The 27,426-nt window shown below is 32.6% G+C and overlaps 1 protein-coding gene across 1 annotated transcript in view; it reads right to left on the minus strand.

The window, feature by feature from the left end:
• The window catches only part of LOC129219295 (probable E3 ubiquitin-protein ligase HECTD2), a 122,376-nt gene extending 98,255 nt beyond the window's left edge, over positions 1-24,121 (minus strand). Inside the window, exons 1-2 of the mRNA XM_054853637.1 lie at positions 23,930-24,121; positions 3,501-3,508 (exon numbers count right to left, since the gene is read on the minus strand). Of these exons, the coding sequence (XP_054709612.1) occupies positions 3,501-3,508; positions 23,930-24,121 (200 nt within the window). The remainder of the gene's footprint in view (positions 1-3,500; positions 3,509-23,929) is intronic.
• Positions 24,122-27,426: the final 3,305 nt, after the last annotated feature.

Below are 27,426 nucleotides of genomic sequence, written 5' to 3' on the forward strand. Positions count from 1 at the left end.
TTAAAAAATAACATTTTTGGTATTTATTGTTTCAGTCTGTTCTCATGATAGGCGTGGCATGACTTCCGCGCAAGTGTGGCGTCTTAACATGAACACACGGGCGACATGCCCCAATGTGATGTTTTAGACTTTTTTTTTTAAATATTTTTATTTTTTATATTTTATTCATTGCTGTGCACATGTTGTATGATAATCATTAAACGGCACAGCATGATTTATTTTATTTTATGTGCACTATGAGATTTTTTACATAGTTTCAAACAAAGTGCGGATTAAAACTCCCGAATTTACCTACTTTCCTTCTGGACCACCCGCTATTCAATGTGAATTTTGGCAAAGCATGAAAACACTAGTAACAACTTATGCTGCCAAATAAATACAAATCTAACCTAAATGACAATTAGGTCAGCTTCTATCTTTAGGAAACTTTGTCTAAATAACATTTTCAAAATAAATAAATAAATAAATAAATAAATAAAATAAAATAATAACAATAGCAATACGTATTTTGCCACTGACTCAAAACTGAAAGAGAATAAAATGCATCATTTTGCGGATTTAAGAGCATTCTAAAATCACTACCTCTTTTAACACCAAAAAAATTGAGCCAATTCCGCAATTGTTTGTTCCTCTTCCGTACTGCAAAAAAGAAACGAACATCTACGACGCCCTAGATGAAAAATGGTTAGATTGGTCAACATATGTCCCAGTAGGCTCCCTATCCACGCCTCTCGCCAAACTACCACCGAAATCAATATCCCGAATTGAGAACATGCACCAATAAAGAGGGTAAAAATCTCGTTAGAATTTATGTCAGTGGCACGAAGTGAATTAATTTCGTTAAAAGACTGTTTTAGTTTAGGTCTTTTAACTTTTACTGTTTTTTTTTTTTTCTTGTACTAGCCGTATGGTTTCCGAGGAACGAATTCTTGGGTTGTGTCCTCGCTTGGCAGGCAGAGCGAATCTTGAAATAGTTAGCATGATACATGTCCCGAACGTTTAATATTAAATGGATTTTCTGGAAAGAATTCAGTAACATTATTTCGCCAAACCATGTGCATTACGTTAGTCTGTATTACGCCCAAATTATACCTGTCCTTCATAGAGAAAATTACTTGCTGAATTATATTTTGCAAGCATTGATTTTGATTTGAAAAACAGTTATTGACGGCTACCTTGAAGAAATTGAAGTTAATGCATTACAATTCGGAAATTATTGCATTCATCCGAAATCGCAATAGTCTCATGCTTTTGTGATGAAACAAATTATTTATATTAATACATCTTAATTTGATTTTGGAAGAGATACTCCGAACTCTTTATTTTTTTAAATTTAGTTTTATTATTGTTTATTTTTTTTAAAGCAATATTATGCCTTTTTTCATACTTTGTTTTTACTTTTACTTGAAAGCAGATTAAAAAAAAGAAGCCATTAAAGTAAGAAGCAATCACGACAAAGCTTTAAAACTTTATGGAGTTAACTGTATTCAATCGCAAAGTTGGTCGAATTATCACGAAATTTGAAAATAAATAAATAAATAAATAAATAAAGAATGCAATACGCAAAATACCATTTTGATTTTCTTTTATTAAATACCAAAGCACAAAAATATTTTTTTACGGAAAACATTCGTTTTCTGACTGAACTCGTTTCCTGATAAAAAACGAAATCATAAGTTTAAAATACCCCTATTGTAAGTTTACTCAGAGTATTTTTTTTTTTTTTTAATGTATGTTCGGTGATCCAATCAAAATAGTTTCAGAATAATTTTTCACAAAGGGGGAAAAAACTGCGAATATAAGTTTTTAAAACATAAAATTTTTTAGGACTTTCCTGCTTTTTTTTAAAGTTGCAACCTTTTAATTTCACGTAATTTGTTTTTTCTTTTTATAAAATCATCCTGGGGTTATTTTGCTTGGATCACCAAGCACTCATCCTATTAAACTATTCTCATTTAACTTACAATCGGGATATTTTAAACTTATGTTTACGAGGACCTTTTGCCAAAATAAGAAAAAGAAGAAATTAAAACGACTGTTATCTGAAAATATATTTTCGTTTTGAAATTAAAAAAAATGAAGCCAATATGTTCATTTGCACATTGCATACTTTTTTAGTTTTCTCAATCTAGGTGATGACTCCGTCTCACTCAACGATAAGTTATGATAGCAAATTATAAAAAGTTTTCTAAATCCGTTGCATTTATTTCTCTCTTCAACAGAATCCTTTTTTTATTGTACTTTCATGCAACGTTTTTATTTAAAGAAAAAAAAGGTTTACGATCACTAAAAAATATGAATATATGAAACGTAATGAACGTAACGAAATATCGAATGAAATAACTTATTGAAACGTAAAAACTTGAAGGTACCGTTGGGACATGGATAAATGTGGGTCTGTCGACCTATATCGCTGTGTCTGTCGATCTATTTAAATCATAACAGCTGTTGAGGAAACAGTTCGATTTGAAAAACATTTTCAGTTCAAAAGATATCTGCCAAGGCACTTCAATCTCACGTTTAAAGTTTTGATCTGAATAATTTTCCATTCAATTTAAAACATTGAAAAATGCATCATTAGGTGTCATAAATGTATCATATTGGGTGTCATTGCCTTGAGAGGTTGGATTTATTTATTGCCGCACATAATTTGGACCCAAAGGAGTAACTTGGTTGGCTAGCGCGTCCATCAACCTTCATACGCATGGAAGAATTTGCTACCACGGCATACAAGAGTTAGAACTTTAATAGTGGCAACTATATTTATTTACAAGGTAAGTAAGTAAAGTAACACATGAAACCAAGTTTTACAGTTCTTCAATGTAGTCACCAGCATTGTGTGCAGCTCGTTACCGACGATGTGGAAGTCGCAGGACACCTGTAGCAGAGCCGTTTCAGTTGATAGCTAGAATGCAGCCGTCTACTGCCGCAAGAATCTCTGGAACAGTTTTGAAGCGAATGACATGAAGTGGTTCCTTTATTTTAGGAATTCAGTCAAAGCTTGTGACTTCCATTTAATTCCTAAGATGAAGAAAAGACTTCGTGGTTATTCGCTTCAGAACAGTTCCACATTGCTTCTTTCGAACTATCAACAGAACAGGTGCTGCTACAGGAGTCCTACTGCTTCCACATCATTGGAAACAGACTGTTGCACAATGCCGGTGACTATATAGAAGGACTATATTAAACTTGGTGGATTGTACCACTTTCGTATGCGATGCAAATGAATAGTTGCCACTATTAAAGTTCCGACAGTCATGTTTAACACGCAACCTTTTGCGTACAAGGCGGCTTTGGTCGGATCGAGGCCAGAACTCATAACCCTCTGATCACGAGTCCACCGCTTAACCGATGGGGCTACCGCGGTCACCTTTTTAACTATTATCTGGATATATTTCACAGCAAATCAATTCCATAAACTTCAGAACTGGACTCCCTCGTCATAATCAAGTAAAAATGTATGATAATAACTTTTCCTTATTGATTCTGTAATTTAAAACTGCGTTTCCTACTTGCGTGCCCATTTATATTTTTCTCTTCTTATGCCAACTGACCAGTTGGTTCATAAACTTTTATGCTGGTATCAATATTTTTTTCATGATAAACACTAAACTACTTGAATGAAATATTCAATAATAGCTAACGTTATTGAGTGCTGTATTCTACCACAGGCAGGAAACTTTTCCAAACTTCTTCTCGGATATATAGATTTTTGAAATCTGGGTTGAATGATGAGAAAGATAGATATCGTTTTGTTCTGGCTACGCGGTGCATTAGACAACGGCAGGTGTGCGGTTACATTTGTTTTATCTGTCATAGATCCGATATTCATTTCATTCCGCTACAAACCTATGGTCTTTTTTGTTCTACGCTTTTGCATGATCCCAAAACGAACAGAAACGAAATAATTAATAAATCCTTTCTTACCCTTCTTTCCAATTGGCATTACTGAATGTGTTACCAAGTATGCATTTTTGAGAGCAAATCACGACATTCCAGTTAAGCCAAACTGAATACCTTTTTGATATCTGCTCTGAAAATCATTTTTCTATCTATTTATTCAATTTATACAATGTACTTAAAAACTAACTACGTTGCCCGGCGTTGTACAGTCTGCCACGAAAATAAAAGTTGTGTCAAGTGACGCAAGTTCAGCAATCAGGCTTAAATAAAAAAGAACGTAAAATTTCCTGTCAACGTGTAGAAAGCAACAATTTTATGACTCAAGATCTAAATTTAGACCTCTTTGGATTTTTTTAAGATCCAAAAACCCTCCTTTGTGAATTCCTGAACATCAAAAGATCTCTGCACCAAATTTGGCAAAGATCCGACGTAAACTGAATTTGTATAAGGATCATACACACACACACCATTTATTTATCTATCCATAGATAGGGTCAAGCAACATAACTTTCTTAATTCAGAGCGCCTTTTTATTAATCATCATGTTTTCTTTTCGTAAATAATGTAGATAAGATACATACGTTAATCTATGTTTTACTCAATTTTGAAAATCATATCAGGTTAAGTTAGGTGACGCCCCTCATTGCCCTCCCCCCCCCCCCTTGCAGTGCTCGCTCTGCTCTCCCGAATTTGGCTGATCTGCGATGTTTTAAAATCCTGCCTTTATGACAACCGTCTGAACACCCTACAAGACCTAAAGGCCAATGAGTCCAACCGAATGAAATACCTCATATAGGTAAAACGAATGGAATACAGTGTACTAAGGAAGTAAGCAAATAGTATATGTCTTCAAAGATTCGCTTTCCTTTTTGACTGTCCACAGTTGCTGAAACGTAGCTGAAGGTCAATCGTTCTAATAATTAACACTAAAAACTCTTGCCTGCTTTGACATATTCATCAAAAAGTTCATGAATATTTCACAGCATATTTTCCCAAGAAAGTTTATAAGAACGATTTATCATTTGACCACAGTAATTTTAAAGTAACTTTTTAATTAACTAATTATTATTACTGCAGTGCTTTCTTCTTGCTTTTTGGTTGAGTTTACTAACACTTAATGTTCAATAGATCGATGGATTAATAAAATAACATTGATAAAGGAAACTGCTTCAAAATAGTTATTTCAACCGATGAAAAAAAAACACGTTGCTAAAGACTAGGAGCAAATCTAAGCTTTTTCTTCTTTTTCTTTTTTTTTTGCAAAGGGGGTGCCCGCTAAAGTCCGTTCCCCCCCCCCCAAAAAAATTTCAGAGCGGCAAGTTATAAAAGGGGAGTCTATATATATAAAACACACAATGCTACACATTGAAGCCGCTTCCAAACAAATAGCGGGCAAAATTTGGAGTCGGCGTTTTTATCTCAAAAATGGATCTCAATTACATAGTTGTTCAGCATCATAAAATTAAGAAAAAGCACAAAAACACATCTGAATACGGATTTCACTTCTCACTGCACATTGTGCGTGGCAGGTGACACGCTGGTCATAGGCGTACGTAATACGATTTCAAAGTTCCTACAATATTGGGGGAGATGTTGCGTACACTCGCTTTGTGATACGTTCTTCCAAAACACAGACACTTGGCACAAAATAGAACACTTGGACCAAAAAAAGTCTAAATTTTCAGGTTAGTTAAATGTGGAGACCATTCGACGAAATCACATATCCGGTGATTTGTAGCTGGAATATATTTTACGACTACTATTTTTAACATTAATGTGCGGAAGGTGTTTTTTCATTCTTAACTTGATGACTCTGAACAACTTTGAAATCGACTTTTTCCCCATATATCGCACCGTTTCTGAGATAAGGACGCCAGCTTCGAATTTTGCCACCAAGTGGCGCTGTGAGTAGCTTCCCTGTGTAGCGCATACCTTTACTATACCTAGATCCCACTTTTATGACTACAGTAGAATACCTTTATAACGCCAACCTATATAACGCAACTCTCTACAAACCGCACAACTTTTCAGAAGTAAACAATAGGTTTTTAAGTTTAAAAAAATCCCTTTGTTTTGCTTTGCTAACATAAAAATTGTTAGGAAAATTAAGTTTTGAAACTGTTTTTCATTTTTCCAGCTTAATTCAAAGCTTTTAAATAAAAATTAATATTCACAGTAAAGAGAAAATATCAGATGGCTCTTGAAAATGCAGCTGTTATGCAAACTATGAAGCTGGCAGAAGTTCAGGATAATTCACTTTCTTTTAATTGTAAAGCATATTTATTTGTGAATGATTAGTTGCATAATTAGTGTTTTAATACTCATTGCAGATACAGGTAATTCTGAAGTGCTAATATATATATATTCTGAATATTAGTTTCAAAATTTATGAAGTGACCTACATAACGCCAAAACCTGTATAACGCTAAAGCTCTGGTCCCAAGGTGTGCGTTATAACGGTCTTCCTACTGTATAACTCTTGCCGTTCAGAAATCATTGAGGTGGCAACGGACTTTAGAGGACACCTACATAATGCTCGTATAGATGTATCTAAATGTGGAACAATATTTATAGAACTTGTGCTTGTTATTTAAAGCTGTTGTGAATTTTTGTTCTGATTTTCTACGTCTGTAAACGATACAGTCGTTTTGTGTGTGTGACACCTAAAACTACTCGAGTGATAAAATTCATACCTCATTCGTCGTTCGAACACTTCCCCTTAAATAAAATTCAGGCTGGGATCTTGATGCCCCAGTTCCCTAGAAAACAAGGTAATTAATGTTGCACACTCTAAAATCAATAATTAGCATAAAATATTTAAAGCACACTAAATCTCAAGAAATATTAAAAATTGAAAATTCTAATTATTTTAGTCAAGCTTTTTATGAAGCAGTTTATCAAACTAGATTTCATTTTTACGCTTCCTTAAAAAGCTTAATTTTTTTAAAGAAATAAAATGTAAAGAAAGATGAATAATAAGGAGATTCTTTTACATTCCTAAAGAAGCAATTTTTATATTTGACCCCTTATAATGGTTCATTTATCAGAGCATCTTCAATACAAACATTTTTCGCGCATCTACTGAACTTTTTGCTATGTAACTAGATTTTTGCATTCAAATATTTTCGTCTTTTATTATTGAAAAATCCTCCATACCGATTAGAAGATGAATTTGTTTTAGTGAAATTACCTCTTTGTTTTGATTTTGAACTTAGTATGCAACGAGATGCGTGATCTTAAAAAGCAAATTAACAGAAATTCAATCTCGAGCAAGTTTGAAGGAAATATGTTTCTTTAAAACAGACTTTAAGGCCGTTAGGTAATTGAATATGTTACCAAAGTAAATCTATACAATTAATTTTTTAGCTGCATTGCACCAGGATTTTGTCTGAGTAGCAATCATTCAGCAAAACAGAAAAATGCTCAACTGTGTATAAACGATTCCATTTACAATCCTAGTCTTTGAAACCAAGCAAAAAAAAAAAAAAAAAAAAAGATCTGAAAACGCAAGCCAAAAATCAACGTACGTGTTACTATGATACAGGCGTCCTATACTGCAGTGGAAAAAGAATAGTATTTGCTGCTACGAGTTTCTGAGATATTTGAAGATATGCGTTTTGGATTCCTCACTAATAATAGTGAAATGTTGGGATTCGATGTTTTTTCGTGATGTATTTTCAGCGTAAACCAACCAAGCAAACATGTACAATAAAGTTTAGTATAATAAACGAAAAAAAAAGTTTGAATTTTGATATCTTGAATTCAAATTATGTGTTTCGAAATAACAATTAACGACAGGACTCTACTCGTTGGGTTTCTTGTTTTTACTAATGGCTTTTACCGTAGCCATAATTTGAATTCAGACCGTCAAAATTCAAATGAATACCACGGGTTGGATGCGGGATGTTGTGCGCTGGATACTGTTTTCGCATAAAAAGGGTTGTGTAAAGTCGAAAAGGTAGTTCATAAATAATTCGATTCCGAGGCACATGGACACCTACATTATAAGCATAGAAAAATTAAAATCAAGGAACGCAGACGTAATTGAATGACCAAGTGAAAACAATAAGCAATTCGAGATTGCTCAAAACAATGAAAAGTGAAATATATGCAAGTACTGCTGCTTACCTTTCCACGGCAGCATATTCCCGTATTGTTCATTTATAAATCTCCTTTTTTACATAAATATGTAATTGCGAGTTTAAACATACCAAGATCGATGCTGCATGAAAATATGAATGTTGGGATTAAAATTGCTTCCTATAGTCATAACTATTATTATCAAATAAATTATGCCAGTTTCATCTGTCCAGATTGCGAGAAAATATTGCGGTAGAAAAATGTAAATGTATTAATAACCCATTCTGGGTATAGTCGGAGAATAACTGCTTGGAAAATTCGTCATTTTTGTTTCGATAACACGTCAACCCTATCAAATTCCTTGCAGTAAAGGCTACACTGATAAACGATGTGAGTTTCAGACAAGAATAGCTGTTAAATCCGAGTATTCTGTCGAAAAATCCGCTTCAAAAACTTACGTGATGCTTGGTGAAGGGAAGGCGGGTCCCCTTGCGAAAATTGAGTTAACTTAGTGACCCCAGAATAAGACTAATAGCTATTTCCGAGATTGATCAAAAGGACAGCTTTTTTTTTTTGAATCGTAAATCATCGAACTTCGTCTAAGCTTTTTGAAGATACTAATAAGTACCGTGAAGACAAACTTAACGAAAGGTGTATATAATGTCTGATTAAAACTTTAAATTGAGCAATATTACTTTCAATCGTTTTAACAAACTTGATCATTCAAATCATTGTATGAAAACAATTTAAGTAGTAACATTTTTCGTGTTAAATACGAAATTCTATGCGCTTATGATCCTCTGTATTTAGTTTGTTTCATTTTTCTCTCATTTCTGAATGCTTTTTTTATTACTTTTGTACTTATTTATTTATTTTCATTTTTATTTTCATGATGGGGAAGCTCGACAATAAGCGCAAATACACCTTTTATATAGTTATGGTTACCTAGAAAGTACATTTAAATTTTAGATCAAAACTGTTCAATCGACTTCTTGGTGAACTTATTCATGACATCAAACTTTTTTATATTTGTTTAAATTCTTAGCATTTTAACATTTCCCACAAAAAATCTGGACCTCTTTAAATAGTAGTAATTACACTGAAACGCATTAGATTTGTTTTTTTTTTTTACTTTCAAATACACGATTTTTTCACGGTGCTCTTATTTCTGCTGAAGTAATAAAAAGCAATTTGTTTCTATTCATCTGTGACGCAGTTTTTTAACATGTAGATACACGTGTATTAGTAAGTATATAAACATAAGTGATGTAAGTATGATGTAAAATCTTATTTTTTGAAAAATTGTTTGCACTCCGACCAATAATTATAAATATTTTGACTCGAATCCGAGCCAATAACACGTTTCTTTTTCACTAAACTCCCCCAAAAGACATAAACATTGTTAAGGTCATAGATGAACTACCCAGAACTTCTCTAGAGACGTTTACTATTTTCATTTTGTTTACTAGTCATTTAAAGGAAATTTATTATTTTCAAAATATAGAGAATTCACGATACAATCAGAAAAGCTAACTACGCATGGTAATATTGAAACTAAAGCACACCCCTTCCTTCACTTTTCTGAATTTCGCCGTTGTCAAGTTTTAACTCTTTGGAGATTGCAACTGAATAAGTTTCGGCTCCCATTTTGTTATAGACAAATGGTGCGAATCAATCTTAGTTACCCACTCCATACACGTGGAAGAACAATTTTAGGGTCGAAAAGAGAACAATCCTGACATTTCAGTGATAATATTAATGTTGTTGCCATATTCAGTGATGGATTTTGAGGCTTTTACCGTAGTAGTGTGGATTATTACATTTTTCTAAATTTATAAAAATATTATTTGTTGACAATACTAATACGAAAATTTTACTTTTTGTCTGTTAAATTAATCTGAAGAACCCTTTAACGTAGAATATTTTGCTCTGATAAAATTTATATTGCATCCTTTCTTTTTGCAATCGACTTTTTTTGAAACATGAAGTGCTGAAAATTTCATCGCAGATATTGCAGAATATTACGTGGAATATGTAGGAAGCTTGTTGTACTTGGATCATTGGGCTCTATACTAAGTACTACTTAATATTATAGCTCAATGACTTGAATAATCAGAAAAACTTGTCACTATAACATTGTTAAAAAATCATATTTAAACTAAAGTCATAAATACTAAAATGACTTAATTCCTAAATGAAAATCATACCATCTTGGCATTTCATTACAAAAATACACTTACGTGTACCAACGCGCGAGTAGCCCCGAAAAGAATGCAAAAGGAACAATCACTTTCTTGAGGTTTTATAACTTGAATCACCACGGTGATTGCTCGGAACATAAGTAAATCAAATGTCATTCTTCTTCGATTTAGAAGAAAAAAAGGTTTCGGTATACTAACGCAGATGCCAAACCAAATTTCTTTTAAAAAGAGATTGACATGTAAAATAAGAGGCTCATGAACGAGAAGGTTACCTTATTTCCAACAATGAAGTTAAAACGTACATGCTGCTGTAAAGTAATTAATGTACTTTATTTAATTGGATCAAAACCAAAACGCAGATTTTAACGATGTTCAACTGAGTTTTGGTTAAGGGATATCTTTTTTAGTCTAACAATAGTCTGAAAGAATGTTCTTGGACAACTATTTTTCAATGTTGAAATTGGTAGGATCACTAGTATTGTTTCTCAGACACGTTTAAATGTAAATCCAGAAAATACATTTTTAGGCACCTGTTGCACACATCCCTGAGCTTTATAATTTTAAAGGAGTTTTAAAACTAGCTCCCAATATTGTTATTGCCAAGAAACTTAGACAAGATCATTTTTTAAGACTTCCATGCAGCATTATTCTATTATTTCAAACTTTCGTAAAAGTTATAATCCTTAATAAGCTCTTTTTATTTGTGGACCAACAAAATTACCCTCTTTTATTTTAAACCCATTGATATGAGGAAGTTAGTGTAGGAAAATGGGACTATTTTTATGCGTCGCACGAGAAAAATTCTACCTTATTCCGAGCTTTAGATACAAGGGACAAATTTTTACGTGTTTAAGCATCCGTTAGCGTACTATCAAAACCACTTGCAGTGAGGACAATTTAACAGTAGCTTTAACCGCTTGATATACAATGGCGTATGGGAGATGTCATTTATTTCACGTGCCATCGCAGACTACGATGTCTCCCAAATGCAATTCACTTCAAGTACCATTGCAGACTGACGTCTAAGAGACATCATTTTATGTCATAGGGTTACGGGTTACAAATAATTGAAAAAAATATGTTTTTACTTCATTGTACGGAGTACAGTAAGCATTTTAGTATTCGCGAAATATATTTTACTCAAATTTACATCTAAATTTAAATTTTGATCATCCCTGAATAAATTGCGATAAGTTTTTTGGCATTTCAGCACGTACCCTAAAATTCTAAATTGTGTATTTTGCCGAATTTCGTTTAGAGGTCTGGTGTACCTGAATTTCATTAGCAAGAAATAAATGGTGTTGCAGAATAAATGAATATTTATCTTTTGAGGATATATGAGTTAAATTTTGATGCATCAGGTTTATGGGTGAGTTTAATTGTTTTGATAATTTCACAAAATATGTAATTTTTAAGTGTGGAAACAACTTTGGTTAACCTTTCTATTTAAGCCGCATTAGTTTTAATTTTTACCATACTTCTTCTCGGCATGTACTTGTCTCTAATTTGTGCAAACTGATTTCCGCTTAAATAAATTTGAAAAATTGCAAATACGCTCCAAACTCAGGACTCTGTTCCAAGTTGGGTGTACTAAGACAAAAAAAATAAGTGTCTACGATGAATATTGTGCGATTAAATTGTATAGTTTTACTCAAAAAAAAATATAGTTAGAAAAAATTAAAAAATGATGACTGTTCTGATGACAGTAAATGTGTCACACCATTACAGGATAGAAAATTTGTCTTTGGTAAGAAAATCGGCATCTATTGATGAACAAAAGATGTTTTTCCAAAGTATTACAGATATTAGTTCTACTAATGAAAATGCGTCTCAAAGTACGGATAAAACTAATTTATTAGTTGTGAATTTCACGTGTAATGAAGAAATAAAAATGAATGTGAAAAGATGCGAAATGAGAAACATTGAGAGCTAAGAATCAGCTGCATGAGGACTTATTTGGGCTCATCTAATACTTTTATGCAACACACTGTAGAGAGGAATTCGGGCACATGGCGTTCAAAAGAAGTAAGAAGGCTGGGGAGGGGCAAGTAAACATTCTGAATTTTGTGAAATCTTCAAACACTATTATTTCGATCTAATGTTTTTTTTTTCTTTATTTAATTGTAAAATAAACTTCTTTACAATGATAATAGGTGTCTCAAACTTGGAGGATAACTAAAAGTTTTTTGTTTTATTTTTAAGGGACATATCTAAACATTTATACCTTGTCCTGAGGTAAAATACTAAGGCGCTTTTTAAAAATAGAATACTTCGCTCAAATGGAAAATATATGGTTAATATGTTACTAAAGGTAAAAGTTCAAAACTGTCCCAAGTATGGGCACGTGACTGTACGTCGTCTACTGTTGTTATTCAGAAAATTTATCTATTTTTAAACTTCAATCCTACAGAAAGAGGGATAGAAAAAAAAGTTTCATCCTCTATCTGTGAAAATTTCGCTTATTTCCATTACAATAAGCGAATATTATTTGCTATACGTATGAGACATTTCATTTTATGTTGAAGGAAAATCTTTAAACTCTCGACATTGCAAACTATTATTATGAAAATAAATAAATAAATGAAATTAATCATATCCATTTTGCACGTTCCCTTTCTGACATAACTCTCTGTTGACTAAATTTTTGTAAACCGCTTAATGATCTTCAAATTGTGCGATTAAATTCAAAATTTCCCATTTATCTTTGTCCCACCGAATCAAATAATCGTAATACTATTGCTATTTTTACCATTATGAATAGCAAAGTGTGTCGATCCAAGCCTCATAATCAGTAGTAATTGGAAATATACTTGGCACTTGCAGGTTGAATAATGCCTGTTGCGTGTAAAAATGATCACGCATAGGCGACGATTTTAGAAAAATTGCGGAAATACAGAAAACTAAGCTGGTCACGAAATTGCATACTATCGAAGCAATTTATCCGAACGTCATTTCTAAGTAAAATCAAAATTGAAACTACATTTTTTATGGAAGACATTAAAAGAGGCATTAGCAATGACTGATAGAATTGATTGAGATTTAATCTAAATGTAGTTGCTTTTTTTTAAACTTCTGAACCGGTCATACAATGTTTCTTCTTAAAACTGGAGTGAATCAACTTTCTGTATATTCTTTAACTTACAGAAAATATATATTTATGACAAAATACTGTTCAATTTATCTAACTTGATTACCACTCGAGGGAAAAATTTATTAAAGAAGACAATAATTTCATTTTCTTTAGTGGGTTACGAAAGATTTATTAAAGATTTATAGTTCACTGCTAGTGAGAAAGTGTAGGACTAATGCCATGACTAAACATTTACAGATCCCATGGATTTAATGCTTGAAACTGAGGGATCAAACTGATGTCAGGGTCAAGACAAAGTAATGCGGATCCTCAGAGACAATGTGTAGAATTTATTTATTTATTTATTATTATTATTATTTTTTTTAAGTTCTTCATTTTTGTTATACACTTCCTTCCTAGGAAGGAAAAGCATGGCTCAAAGACTTCACTTTTAGCCCCCCCCCCCCAGAAGCATCTTCCTAAATACTTCTTTCTCATCCTCTTTACAACTACGCATTTTGATTATAAGCATTTCATACATATTCTTTCCATAGTTGATTTTTATTTAGTTTAGTCTTGTAAGTTTTTTAAGGCGTGTTTACATAGGAAATGCAATGACTCGGCATTTTGTAAGAAATACGGAATTTCGCTAATATTCGTGTTTTTATATTGTGACCTGCAGTGGATCAATATCTCTTTGGACTAGCCCACTTTTTATCTGATACGGAGTAGGTCAAAAATCCTTCCTGTGATGACACTCTTTCCTCTAACGTAGAGAGATTTTTTTTATATTAGTTTGAAAATACTTTCAATGATCCGGCTTCTTATTTAATAGAAAATGCTCATCGGAAGTCCAGTACTGCATCTTTTGACAAAAAAAAAAAAAAAGGAATATTTCAAGAAAACACTAAGGCGCGTCCTTCGTGTTTATATCAATAGTATAGAGAAGGGGCATTCTCTCTCAATTATAACTATATTTTCAATATATTTAGGCCGACTTCAGTCGCATTGGCAGTTTCACTAGCTAGCAGGTCCTGGTGGTACCGCAGTAATAACACCATATCTTTTGACCGAGCGAGAATATTACAGCCCTTAGTTTATCAAAAAGCTTCTAGGAGGACCTATTACACTTGAAAAAAAAGACAAATATGAAAAAAAAGGAGATTTTTAGTTTTTTGCTTGCCGTTTTTTTCATGATGTATCAAACTAAGCTTTTTTTTTCTTCAAAATATACAATACTAATAAAATGAAGCACTATAGGGCTATCAGAATTTCTCCTGAAAATAATAGTTCATTTCAGTCCTTACATGCATATACATTATCATCATACTAAGGTTGGTAATGTGGCCCAAAACCAACGGTTCTGAGACGACTAACCCCCAGAACAACTCCCCTAGCTACACTCCTGTTTAGAGTTATTGCTACACTTTTTTTTTCGTGCTGGCATTTTCTTAGTTGCATCTATAATTCTTGATAGACTATTTTTGAATCTGTAAAAATAATTGAATGAGTATAATGAAAGGTGAAGCATATTCTGCGTCTAAATGAAATAGCATGAATCATACAAGCAAAATCTTCATTTCTTTGACTTATACATGCTTATTTGCTAAGCCTTTCATCAGTAAACGCAGTAGCAGTTACAAGAATGCAATGGTGGAAATTTTTGACTCATATAATACTTGAAATGCTTTATCTCACAACTTTTTTTTTCCCTATTGTGAAAGTTGAGCAGTGATTATACGAAAAACTTCAACATTTAATGTGCATATATTTAGCATATCAGATGCAATATTCTGTTCGATGGAAACAGTTCAATAATTTTTAACGCTTTCCAAGAAATTTTAAACATAAAACACGCTTTCTCTTTTATTTTAGAGCTAGAGCGTCATCTAGCTGAATTTGAAAGTACAGAGTACCTTACAAATCGAATATACCAATCCCAGTTCAATCACATTATCGAGAAAAAGCTCGTTTCAATTTTCCCCACTAATATAAGGAAGGTTTTAGTTTTTCTCTCCTTCAGTTACATGGAATATGGCGTTTAAGGCAGTTCCGAAATAAAAATACCCCTAGACTTCAAATGTCACATGTTGATTAGTATCTTTTCAGCATTCATATTTACATGTAACTTTCGCATTTGCTCATATTCGTTTTAAAATTAGCTACGCAAATCATTTTATCGTTTTACATTTCGAAACGTTCGATTTAAAGGGGTCCGGGACACAAAAATCGTCAAATTTTTCATTTTTTGTTTATTATTTAATTTTTTTCCTGCTTAAAATGCAGTTTGAATCTTGTTTCTATCTTAAGTAGAACGAAAGATATAATTATTTTTGTTGCTTGCATTTAATTAATATTATTCTTAACTTTAAAACTTTAAACGCGTTTTTCTCCATGATGGAAGTTTTTCCGATTCTTTGCATTCAAACTCTTATTAGTCAAGAACTAATAAGGATAAAGTAATGATGAAATTTGGAACATATGTTATTCAAACAGTTTACTTGAATTTTTGTTCGGAAAACTTGGAAAAAAAACGTTTACTTCAAAATGTGTGATCTTTTTTGAAAAAAAGTATCTTAGAATGTTTCAAAATTTTCATTGAAATATTTTTCATTTTTTATTGAGTGAATATATTTTTAATTTCCGTATAAAAATTAAAGCTTAGGTATTTGTGTTTAGATTTATGAAAAAAAAATCAAAATTGACCAAGAATATTTTGAGGTTTAGCGGTTTAAAGCTACCCCATTTAAAAAAAATAATTAAAAATAAATACATTTTTAAAAATATTTCTGTTATGATTTTTCTTATTTAATCGATGGTGAATCAGAGCAATAAATTTCAAAACTCTAAGCTGTTTATTTTTTTTTTTTCAAAATGTGTCCCGGACCCCCTTAACAGTAAGATCTGTTTAGTGGTAATTTACATTATATCAGTCGGCCAAATATTTTTAATCATCGAAGTCAAATAAGTTTAGGTAACCGAATCAGCACAGTATTTCTCGTGTAGATGATGATATGATAAGAAAGGCTGAGCTAACTACAAAAATTGATGAGAATACTTATATTATTTTGCATTATTTTAAATGCTGTATAATAAGCAGGTGCAATTCGTTAAAAGAGAAATAAAGCAATTTCTTAATCAAGCTACTAATTTTATCACGAAACCACTTTCAGTTCATGTGGACAGTACAGAAAAAGAACATGTCCTCGCTATTATAATATTCCTGTTAGTATGTTCGCATAATTGACTGGCATTAGTAATTGCATTAGCTCGCCTGTCTAATAGCACCGCAGCAGTCACGCCACGTCTTTTGACTCGGATCTTGGAACATTTTGCTCTTAGTATAATAATAAAACCACTTAGAGTTATGACAGCATAACACTATAGCTTTAACCTTTTGATATATAGCGGCGTACGGGAGTTGTCATTTATTCCATGTGCCATTATTCTCGACTCTGATGTCTCCGAGCTATCATTCACTTCAAGTACCATTTGCAGATTGACGTTTCCAAGATGTCATTCATTTCATGTGTCATTACAAACTCTAACGTCTCCAAGATGTCATTGTATGTCAAGGGGTTAAGAGCCCCAAGATTAAAGAGCTTAGAGGATATAGCTTTAAGTTGCCCGTTCCGCTCTTTTCAACAGTTAAGAAATTTCCACTGCATGTAAGAGCTAAAATATTTGATTATCCAAAGTTTATTCGTTTTTTAAATTTTGTTGGGTGCGGTATGGGAAACTGGGAAGAGTGTAGCAATGATAAAGAAGTGAATACATTTTTATATTTCACTCATAGGAACTATAAAAGTCTGAATGAATCAGTTTTAACATCGTAAATTGGACTGTTGTACTAATAAATATATAAGTCATAACTTACTCTGGAAGTTACGAAATCTTCCTCAATTTATACTTTTTTTGATTTATGTTCGATTGAGAGTATATGATAATGAACTTTATAATACGATAACGTAAGTTAAAAACAAAACAGACATTTTAATTAGCTCTTTAAATTTTAAATCGTGCGACATTCACTACAAAGGGAAAATTTGTACATTTTAAATCTGAGTTTTACGCGCTAGAGAAACAAACAGCATTCGATTATCTTGACATTGTAATACTTTTATTTATTTTAAACTTTTTTTTCTGAAAAGACAAACCTGATAGTTAACAATAACAAAGGTAAAATTTGCAGTATTTGAATTTTATAAAGATACTGAAGTTTGACATCTCAGCACTTTGACACCCACGCCATATAGAATGAGATCAATTTCCTGTTCACCATTGGAAAAAAAAATCAGAAACTAATCCGTTTTTTTTAATAAACGACTCTTAGTTCTCCCTGCGTAGGATCACTTGGGCCTAAAAGGACACACGTGGTAAATGGAAGCAAACTCAATTACCACACTTGTGTTAATTTTTAAAACTAAACTGTTGGTGAGTGAATAATGGGCAACTTAGAGAAAAAAATTCTGAGAGTTGCGTGTGTTTCCAACCAATTGTACTGTTGGTTGATTATTGTTTGAAGATGAAACTGCGAAAAAGTTGCTTTTTAACACTAGATTGCCTCAAGTCATTTTGACAGCTTTTCAATTTCAACTAGAAAACCAATTATGTATATAATGACACAGCTTCTTATAATTTTGGGACTTTTTGTACAACGTGTAAATGCGTTTTATTAATCACTGTAGCTTCCATTTATGTACATAATATTAATAGAAAATATCTTAACTTAATCAATTACTATCAGATTTTTTTTTTTTTTTTTTGCACAATGTCAGGACAAACAGGTTTTTAAATTGAAGTAAGAAATAACACCGTCAAAAAGCACAAATTGCTGATTACTGCAGACACGTGTTTCGGCGTTACAAGGAACGCCTTTTTCAATGCAAAAAGTTTCATCCATAAGCTCATTACTTTTTGCATTGAAAAAGGCGTTCCTTGTAACGCTGAAACACGTATTTGCAGTAATCTGCAATTTGTGCTTTTTGACGTTGTTATTTCTTACTTTAATTTTCAGCAGAAAGGTATTTATTTATCTTGGATTTTTAAATTCTTAGCTTATTTTATACTTTTAAACTAATTTTCTACTTTTATCTTTTTTATTGCAGGTTTATTGATGATGCTTTGTGTTGATTGCATTGCTTGTGCAGAGGGTTGTGATGAGAAATTGAACTCACGTGTTTTTTTTTTTTTTTTTTTTCTTTTTTGTAAAATTATACATAGGTTTCCTGGCGTCAACATGAATGTATTCATTATGTTTAACTATTAACAGCATAATATCAGTAATAACATAGTAATATTGAACTGATTGATTGATTCTATGAAACAATAGTTTGAGATGTTTTAAAATTTATTGCAATGTAAATCTTGAAAAGATTTCGACATTTTACTGAAACATATTTCAGGATCACATGCTTCTACAATATAATTGGAGATATCAAAATACTGCATTTACAATGCTTTATTATTGTAAGACAAACTACTTAATAAAGTATGTAATACAGTAACCCCCCGTTATATCGCGCTTTTCGGGGGACAAAGAAAAAGAGCGATATACCCGAAAGCGAGATATAACGGAGGGCATTAAAAATAGTTATGTCTAATACACGAGTAAATTGGCATTCGTTCTTTTTGACATTAGTTTCTAATGGTTTCGATGTGGGTACTATCACACCTATTGAAATTTAAACAAGATTGAAATTTAAGTAAATTTTCACCGTCAGAAAGTTAAAATCATCAAATGGCGAATGAAGACGATCTTTCTGAGCTACCGCGAGATAAGAATGAGCATTCCAATACCCTCTTATTCCGAGTAGGTTTTCTAATCCGTTTTACTTGCTGTAGAAAGGATGTGAAAAGTAAAAGAAACCAGATTGTTTCCAGGAAACTAGTTCGCCCGTCCAGATCATTATTCCCTTCTTTGATGCAAATCCTGGTTTGTGCAACCAAGTACAAATCTTTTCTATACTAAAAGAAGGGCGTATGTTCTCTTCAACATGGGCTACTATGACACTTGCTTGATGTCTCTCACTCCTTGTAATGGCAATGTATCAATACAAAAGAAGATGTCAAGTAGTTTACAGACCATCTTAAACTGAAATATACTGTGCGGGTATGTACATTTGGATGACAGGTATTGCTGCTGCTTTTCCAGCGAATTCAGAAGAATTGCTTCCTTTTGTTCATTGACAAAATAGAGAAGAAAGAGACCTTCTCTGTGCAATACCATATGTTTTCAGAAATGGTTTTAAACTTAAAGCAAAGTTTTTTTCTTATTTTAGGCTTTAATATTTCGGGAGACAGAAGAAAAGAGCGATATATCCGAATGAGCGATATAACGAGGCGCGATATAACGAGGGGCTACTGTATATCGTTAGATATTCATCTATATATATTAAAATGGATGTATGTTTGTGGGTATGTGTGTATGTTCCTTATACAAATTCAGTTTTCGTCGGATTTCTTCCAAATTTGGCACAAAGGTAAATTGTTGTTCAGGAATTCATATAGGCGGGTTCTTGGAATTTTAAAAACACACAAAGAGGTATAATTTTATATTTTGAGTCATAAAATTGCTCTTTTCTGCACGAACTAATTTTTGTATAATTATGAATTTAGTCTAAACGAAAAGCCCGTAAAAAACTGCCCTAGATGAAGTTTCTTCAAAGATTGACTTTAATCGTTAAATTTGTGAACCTTGGTTCAAAGCAAATGAAAACAGTTATCAACATATAACCACCAGGAGCTATTTTAAATGCAATCAACACAAAACGTATCATAAACGATGGCCGTCAATGCCGTTTAGCGATGAGCGTTGAAGCATGTTTAGCGAGAAAGTCGTAGATATAAAAAATGATGCTGTACGTAGTTTAAACTGCGACCTACGAGGCCCCAGGGGTCCATTGATGCTACTCATGGTGCTACTTAATTTGAATGCTACCGTTTAATTATAATTTTTAAATATTGTTTAATTATAAAATCCACAGCAGTAAGGCTTCGTGTAATTTTTGATCAGTGTTTATCCCGTTAATAGCAAGAAAATACGAACATGAGTAAGATAATAGTATTGCATTCAATAGTGACGTACAATCTTCGACTGTTTCAACATAAGACCACTTTTATTAAAACCACATCTATTTCATCCTTGCAACAGATATTTTATTTAATGTTCTATGATCCTTATCAAACCAATTTTCAATTTTTAAATTTTCTTTATACTATTGCTTGATTTACGTCGAATCTTTAAGTAATTCGGTTCAACTATATCGGTATTTGTGAACCTTGGTTCAAGCAAATGAAAATGGTTTACAACATATAACCACCAGGAGATATTTTAAATGCAATCAACACAAAAAGTATCCTCAACAATTGCTGTTAATGTCCATTAGCGACAAACGTATAGCATGTTTGGCGAGAAAGCCGAACGAAAAAGAAATGCTGTCTTTCAGTAGTTCTTAAATTGCACCCTGCAAAGACACAGGGATGCATTGAAATCAGCATCGGTGGTTCTTCTTCAATTTGCTTGCGAATTTCGCTTAAAAGTTTTCAAGTAATAATTCCGTAACTGTAAACGAAATTTTGATCTGTATTTTCTATACATAAAAAGCACAGAAAATACCAAAATGAGATAGGTATTATCGAAGTACAATCTTCAACAGTTTTACAATTAGAATACTAAATTGATATTAAAACGACATCATTACATCGGAAATATAATTTAGTATTGTATTATCCTTAAACAAATCAATATGTGTATGTTATTTATACTATTCCATGATTTACCTAATTCAGTTCACCCAAGTTTCACAGAAATCGCTCCAGGTTATCTGAGACCAGGGGTAAAAATACTAATATGGCTAATGAATTGCAAAATAATCATTTTTGTGCATAGTAGCGTAGATTTAATTTATCTTTCAAGGGGGAGGGGGATAGTCATGGGGTTCATTACATGTACATAAACTATCATACTATTATTGCTAATGTGTGGTAGAGTAAAAGATTGTGCACCTTTAGACTCGAAACCACACGAAAATTTAATACGGCGGAATTCATAGTTTTAGAAGGGTAAAAGTTTAAAGTTTGAAAAATGTAAAGAAATATTAATTTACATTTAAACTTTTAAAATGCATAAAATGTCTCCATTTTTTACGTGAACAAATTTCTTAATCGTTTAAAATTTTATATTACTTTAACGCTCGAAGCAATAGTACACCTGAAGGAGCATCTTCGCTGACTAGCAATAATTTTAAACCAGTTAGCGGGTATGAGGCAACTTTTGACACGAAGAGATTGCTACTGAAATATGCATGATGAAATATTACGCCACATTATAAAGTTTTTTCGTTTTAGTCTTCATCGTGAAGTTAGTTGAGCAATGCTCCATTTCCAGTTACAAGACTCTCAGTTCGATAACTTTTATTGTAAACAATCGAAAAATATTACTGTTTGTAACTACCACTAAGTAATTCAACCGTCATTGAAAAAATGCTGTAAGATAAAAATGGATACGTATCAGTGTTATAGAAGCAACTCTGTTTACAGTGGAGGGATAAGGTGAAACAATTTGTATCTCACGTATATCAGCTAATCACAATACGTCATTCTTTAAACTTCAAGAAATTAAAATCTCCAGTGAGACTTAAGTTCTGTATTACGATCAATAAGTCAGAAGGGCAGGCGATTAAATACTTCAAATGCATGCGAAATTTACCTATTTCCCATATAGATAATTTTATGTTGCATGCTTATGGTTGGGTTCATTCAAAAATGTATTTCATTTTGCTGCTGGAAGGGGGACTAAGAATTTTATTTAGGAGCAAGATTTCAGTTAAATTTAAGAATTAGAAAATTTTGAATAATTTAACTTTTTAGTACTTGGATTACGTTTAAAAACGTGGAAATACATTTCCTTCGTTTTGAAGCTGCGGATATGGGGAACAGAATGTGCAACAAGCTTTTGTAAAACATAAACAAAAGAATTGTCTATTATACAGTTGTAAGTAGAAACAAGACGGTTTTTTTCTTTCTTTTAATTTCTTGGCCTGCAAATAATTATAAAAAAAAAAAAAAAAAACGACGCGGATAGTGACCAAAATGTGCACGCCTATTTCTTTTTCTATAAGGCAGTTCAATTGACAGGTTTTATATAGTTTGTTCCATAAGTTCGCGTCCACGTACTCCATTTTTTATGCTTTATGTATCTTAAAATAATAACTGTAACTGTTTCTATGGCAACTATTATTCAGTGGAACCATTCCTACCCCTAATGACGACTGTGCCTCTGCAAATTAAAATTTCGATATTCTCAAAGGAATACTTCAGAGCAGCAAACTTAAATAAGTGATCTTACTACCTGCATCAGTTTGAGTTATCATGTACAACATTTACGGCAAGTGTGAGGTTTTAAAAATTTGAAATAAAATTTTAATCTAGACAAATTTTGAATCGTTGCAAGACATCAATATTAATATCTAACTGTCATTTTTACCTACGAAAATAGAAATTTGAGATAAATATAGGAAATAAAATGTAGTTGACATACGTCTTTTTATGCAATTTACACTTATCTAATATTACTCCACGGCATGCTACTAAATCGCCACGGAAAGGGCAAACAGACACATTTTGTAAAGTTATTTATACTAAGAGAACGTTTTCTACGGAATGTGCTTACATTCCTGAACACTTACAAAAAATTATAAAATGAGTCTACCTAACATGTGAAACCTTGAAAGTAAAAACACCGCCAATTATCCGTAAAACGAAATGTTAACGGCTATTAATAACAAAGACCGAATTCCTTATTTTCTGTACAGTGGACTATCTGTTTAGCTTTTGGGCCATTGAGGATGATTTTCATATCTGAAAATATTGTAACGGTGGCATATTTTGCATATATTTGTAACTGATAAAAGCCATTGAATTTATTCACGACTCTTTCTAGGAAAACACCCCAAGATTTTTTTTCCAAAATAAAATGTATATGAAGAGTACTATAGCATGCTTTAATGTCTTGAGGTATACAAAACCGTCAAAGGCAGAACAACGGTTTTCGTATTCGAAGCACCACGCAAAAGGTTGTCCCACAAAATATGCAAGACAATCATTTGTCTCTGCATTAAGACATTGGATGTACCGCCCGTCTGTTTCAACCGCAGATAACGTGCCAGTGGACACGGCAGAACCAAAGAATATCGTTGACAGAACCCCGATAACATGTCTCATGCTTTTTCGTTTTTACTTGATGCTATTTTTCCTGCAAATGCTCAACTTTCTGTGCTATTTACACTTTTGAAAATTTGAGCCTAGAGCAAATGCAGTTTTTTACTCTCATTTAGATAGAATTCATCCATTTAATTATATAAATGATATGTTGCATTGAGAAGCACCCGGGCAACGCCGGGTAATAAGCTAGTTTTAATCATAAAGTACAACAGGTGCATTATTGTATAGATTCAAAAGTTTGGATGAGAAAGTTAATTTATAAATACTAATTTAAATTGCAAAAATTTAACTTTAGAAGATAGTTAAAAATTAGCTCATATTTTAAGTTTCCTACACTGTGTACTTCGTTAACTTTTGAAATCAACATTTAACATTTTACACACGTGGCCAAGAATTGACAACTTGGATAAAACAAAAATTCTGAAAAATAACTTACATTAACATTATCCACTAACTGAGGTAGCCGGACTGGCTCATCGCTGCTTCTTCTTCTCAAAGAGACATCATTATTCGCAGCCCGGTTATAGAAGCTGCCACAGAAGGGGCACATGGTTCTGGCCCTCGATGGCACAATGCTGATCCTGCATGATGGACAAGTGATGGATGGAGAATTGGATGCACGATTCTCCTCAGAAATATCCATTGTCAACTCCTGGAGTCGAACTATTTGAGGACGAGTGGTAACGGACCACTCGTGTGCCATTGATCGGTTACGGGGTTTTGCGTGAAGCGACCTTCGCCCAGCAATACAAACCGTTGCCTGGTAACTAACAGGCAAACAAACCCTTTCGGGCAACAACTAGATCCAAGATTCGGATGATGAGACACGTTCAAACTTTAATGTGGCATCATCATCCTTAGTTGAGCGTAAAAAGACGCATGGCACCGCTAATGAATAGTCCCACCTCGGAAAACACGACCTTTGCGTGACTTGGAGAAAGTTATCAATTCTTGTGAGAGGGGTGGCTTACTTAAACCTTTTTCTTTTCTCGTTGGAAGTAGTGTATCATGTTCCCTTTCGTGATGTGAGGCAAATTGTTTTGTCGTAAAACATGAAGTTCTACATTGATTGATTGATTAAATCTAAACGCCACTCAATTTAGCGTTTACTTGAGTGACATTTAAGTAGTATTTCGTCACTTGAGCTGTTGCGTGTAGACTCTTCGCAGACAGCTTTCACATAGAAAATATAATAGAAGTACTTTTTAGGCGCGATTATTTTCGGACTCTTGGTATTTTTAAAGATATTTATTTAATCTTGCAATCCAATCAAGTTTTTTCTTATCTTTTCTCACCATACATTCAGATACAACCGTGGAATACTAATTTAATCAGTTAAGAAAAAACTTAATGCACTTTAAATATTATTATTGTTAAACATTTATACACACTTTTTTTTATTCAATTGATATTTTTGTTGAAACTTATTTTAACAGACGGTGAATATTTCAAAATACGTTTTTTTTTAGTAAATGGAAAGAAACCGCATTTAATATGTAATAAATAAATAAATACCTTTCTGCGGAAAAGTAAATGGTGATCAACAACGTTTCGACACACACAATTAGAAGATTACTGCATACACGTGTTTCGAGGTTTCAGGGAACCTCTTTTTCAATGCAAATAGTGAGCTTTTTGGTTCATACTGTCCGACTGTCCATTCTCGTTGCTTTTACTGGATGTCTTTTCACCGAAAAGCTCACTATTTACATTGAAAAAGAGGTTCCCTGAAACCTCGAAACACGAGTCTGCAGTAATCTGCTATATTTGTGCGTCAAAACGTTGTTGATCAACATTTATTTAATATGTAGTTCATTATTTATAGTTTTTAACTGCACCTTCCAGGAAAAAGACATTCCAAGTTCCATTCAGGCATTTCAATACTTCTCTGAATATTTCAAACTGTTTCTATTCCCATATTTTAAACTAAATTTTTAAAAAATAAACAGTACAATTTGACATAACTTCATTCAATAAAAACTTGCAATTCAAAGACTGATTTTTAAACCATCAAGTATTTTATATAAATGGCAGTAAATGAAAGTTTTTAGGATAATTTTATTTTATGAGCTAATTTGTTTTTAAAAAGTTCAATTTAACTAATTTATTGCTTGGGAAATAATTTTTCCTGAAAAAATTATTTTACAAATGATAAGAGGACCTATTTTGGACACGGACTGCGTTTGAAGTCACCCTTTTTTTCGAATACTTTTTTTAGCTCAAAATTGCTCCTCAGTTACTTTACTTATTTGGTTACATGAAACAGTAATAAAACTTGGATTAGAATATGTCTATAATGAATGATAATAGAAAAAAAACATAGAAATTTGACCCATTCATCTCCCCCCCCCCCCATGGGGCTGAATGGGCCATTGAAGGTAATGAATGGGTCACTACATGAATTCAATGAAAACATGCGGAGTTAATCTTTTCAAAAATTCTCATGAAAAAATAAAAACACAAGCAAAAAATGTTAATCAATTTCACTACACTTACATTTAATTTTTATTTACTTTTGATAATTAAAATTTTAATTGCTTCTAAAATTCAATATTATTGTTTTAAAATTCAATAGTAAAATTCAATATTATCATTGACAATGTGTTAATAATAAATAAGAATTATTACCTAGATTTACAAATAGAAAAATGTTTTTTTAATGTTTTATTTAAATATACACCAGTCTACAGAAGCAAACAATAGGACATTAAAAATAAAAAATAAAAAACTATAAAACCAACAAAGCAAAAGCACACTATTCTACTCTAACCAATTTATTAAATACTGGATGGAATCACTCATCAAATTCAAATAGTGAAATACTGGCAGGTGGGGTCAATAACTGGACAGTTCATCTTAATCATTTATAGAATTTAATAGCTAATCTTTCTTAGGGTTAAAATGTGCAAATTTTTGAAATTACTATAAACCTATTTTAACAAGACAGTTATCTAAATCTATGACAGCCAGTTATGTTTCATATTAAAGAAAATCAGAAAAACTTAATTTGAATTTTGACATCTTGAATTCAAGTTATGTTTTTCGCAATCACGAGTGTGTGTATGTAGGCGTGTGTGTTTGTGTGTGGGGGGGGGGTATATGTTTGTGTGTAGGGGGTATGTGTATGTGTGTGAGGCATGTGTGTTTGTGTCTGTTACAGGCATGAATGTGTGGGTAGTTGTGTGTATGGTTTTGTGTGTGTATGTGTAGGTGTCTGTATGTATGCGTGTGTGTGTATGTGTATGTGTGTGTAGGTGTATGTGTGTGTAGGTGTATCTGTGTGTATGTGTGCGTGCGTGTGTGTGTGCAGTTGTGTATGTATGAGCGTGTGTGTAGGACATGCATGCAACCTGGAGACGGCTTTCGCTATAGGAGCAGCATCGTGAGGAACCGGTCGACGGTGATGGTGCGGAGGGTGGCGGTGGGAAAATAAAATGATAGGACGCCAAAAACAGTCAAATGAAAGCAATAAGCAATCGTGATTGCTCAAAAAAAACCTTTTTTTGGTGGCCTATCCATAACCATGATATAGTGGCCAATTCAACCCCACTTATACTTCTGGAACTATATTCAGGTATTTTTAATGCATAAAATTCAAATAGCATCAAAATACATCTTCAAATTAGTTTACAGATATGGAAAGACTTGTTAATACATATACCTGCAGAGAAATAATAGATATTTTTTAGCTAGTATTTATTTTACTGAAAAGGGAAAAAAATACTTTTCAATCAGATTCTTGACCATCGTACTCTAGTGGAAAAATGGCTTTTCTCAAACAATTGAAAGTTGCATGAATTTAGTAGAACAAATAGCTCTATCGATTAGTGACATCTAAATAATTTTATGCGAATACTTTTTCATATTTCGTTAGTGGCCCATTCATCCCCATGGCCCATTCATTACCACTTTCCCCTACTTAAGACGTTAAATGTCAGTTAGGAACAC

This window comes from Uloborus diversus, chromosome 3 (assembly GCF_026930045.1).
Source record: "Uloborus diversus isolate 005 chromosome 3, Udiv.v.3.1, whole genome shotgun sequence".
Lineage (NCBI taxonomy): Eukaryota > Metazoa > Arthropoda > Arachnida > Araneae > Uloboridae > Uloborus > Uloborus diversus.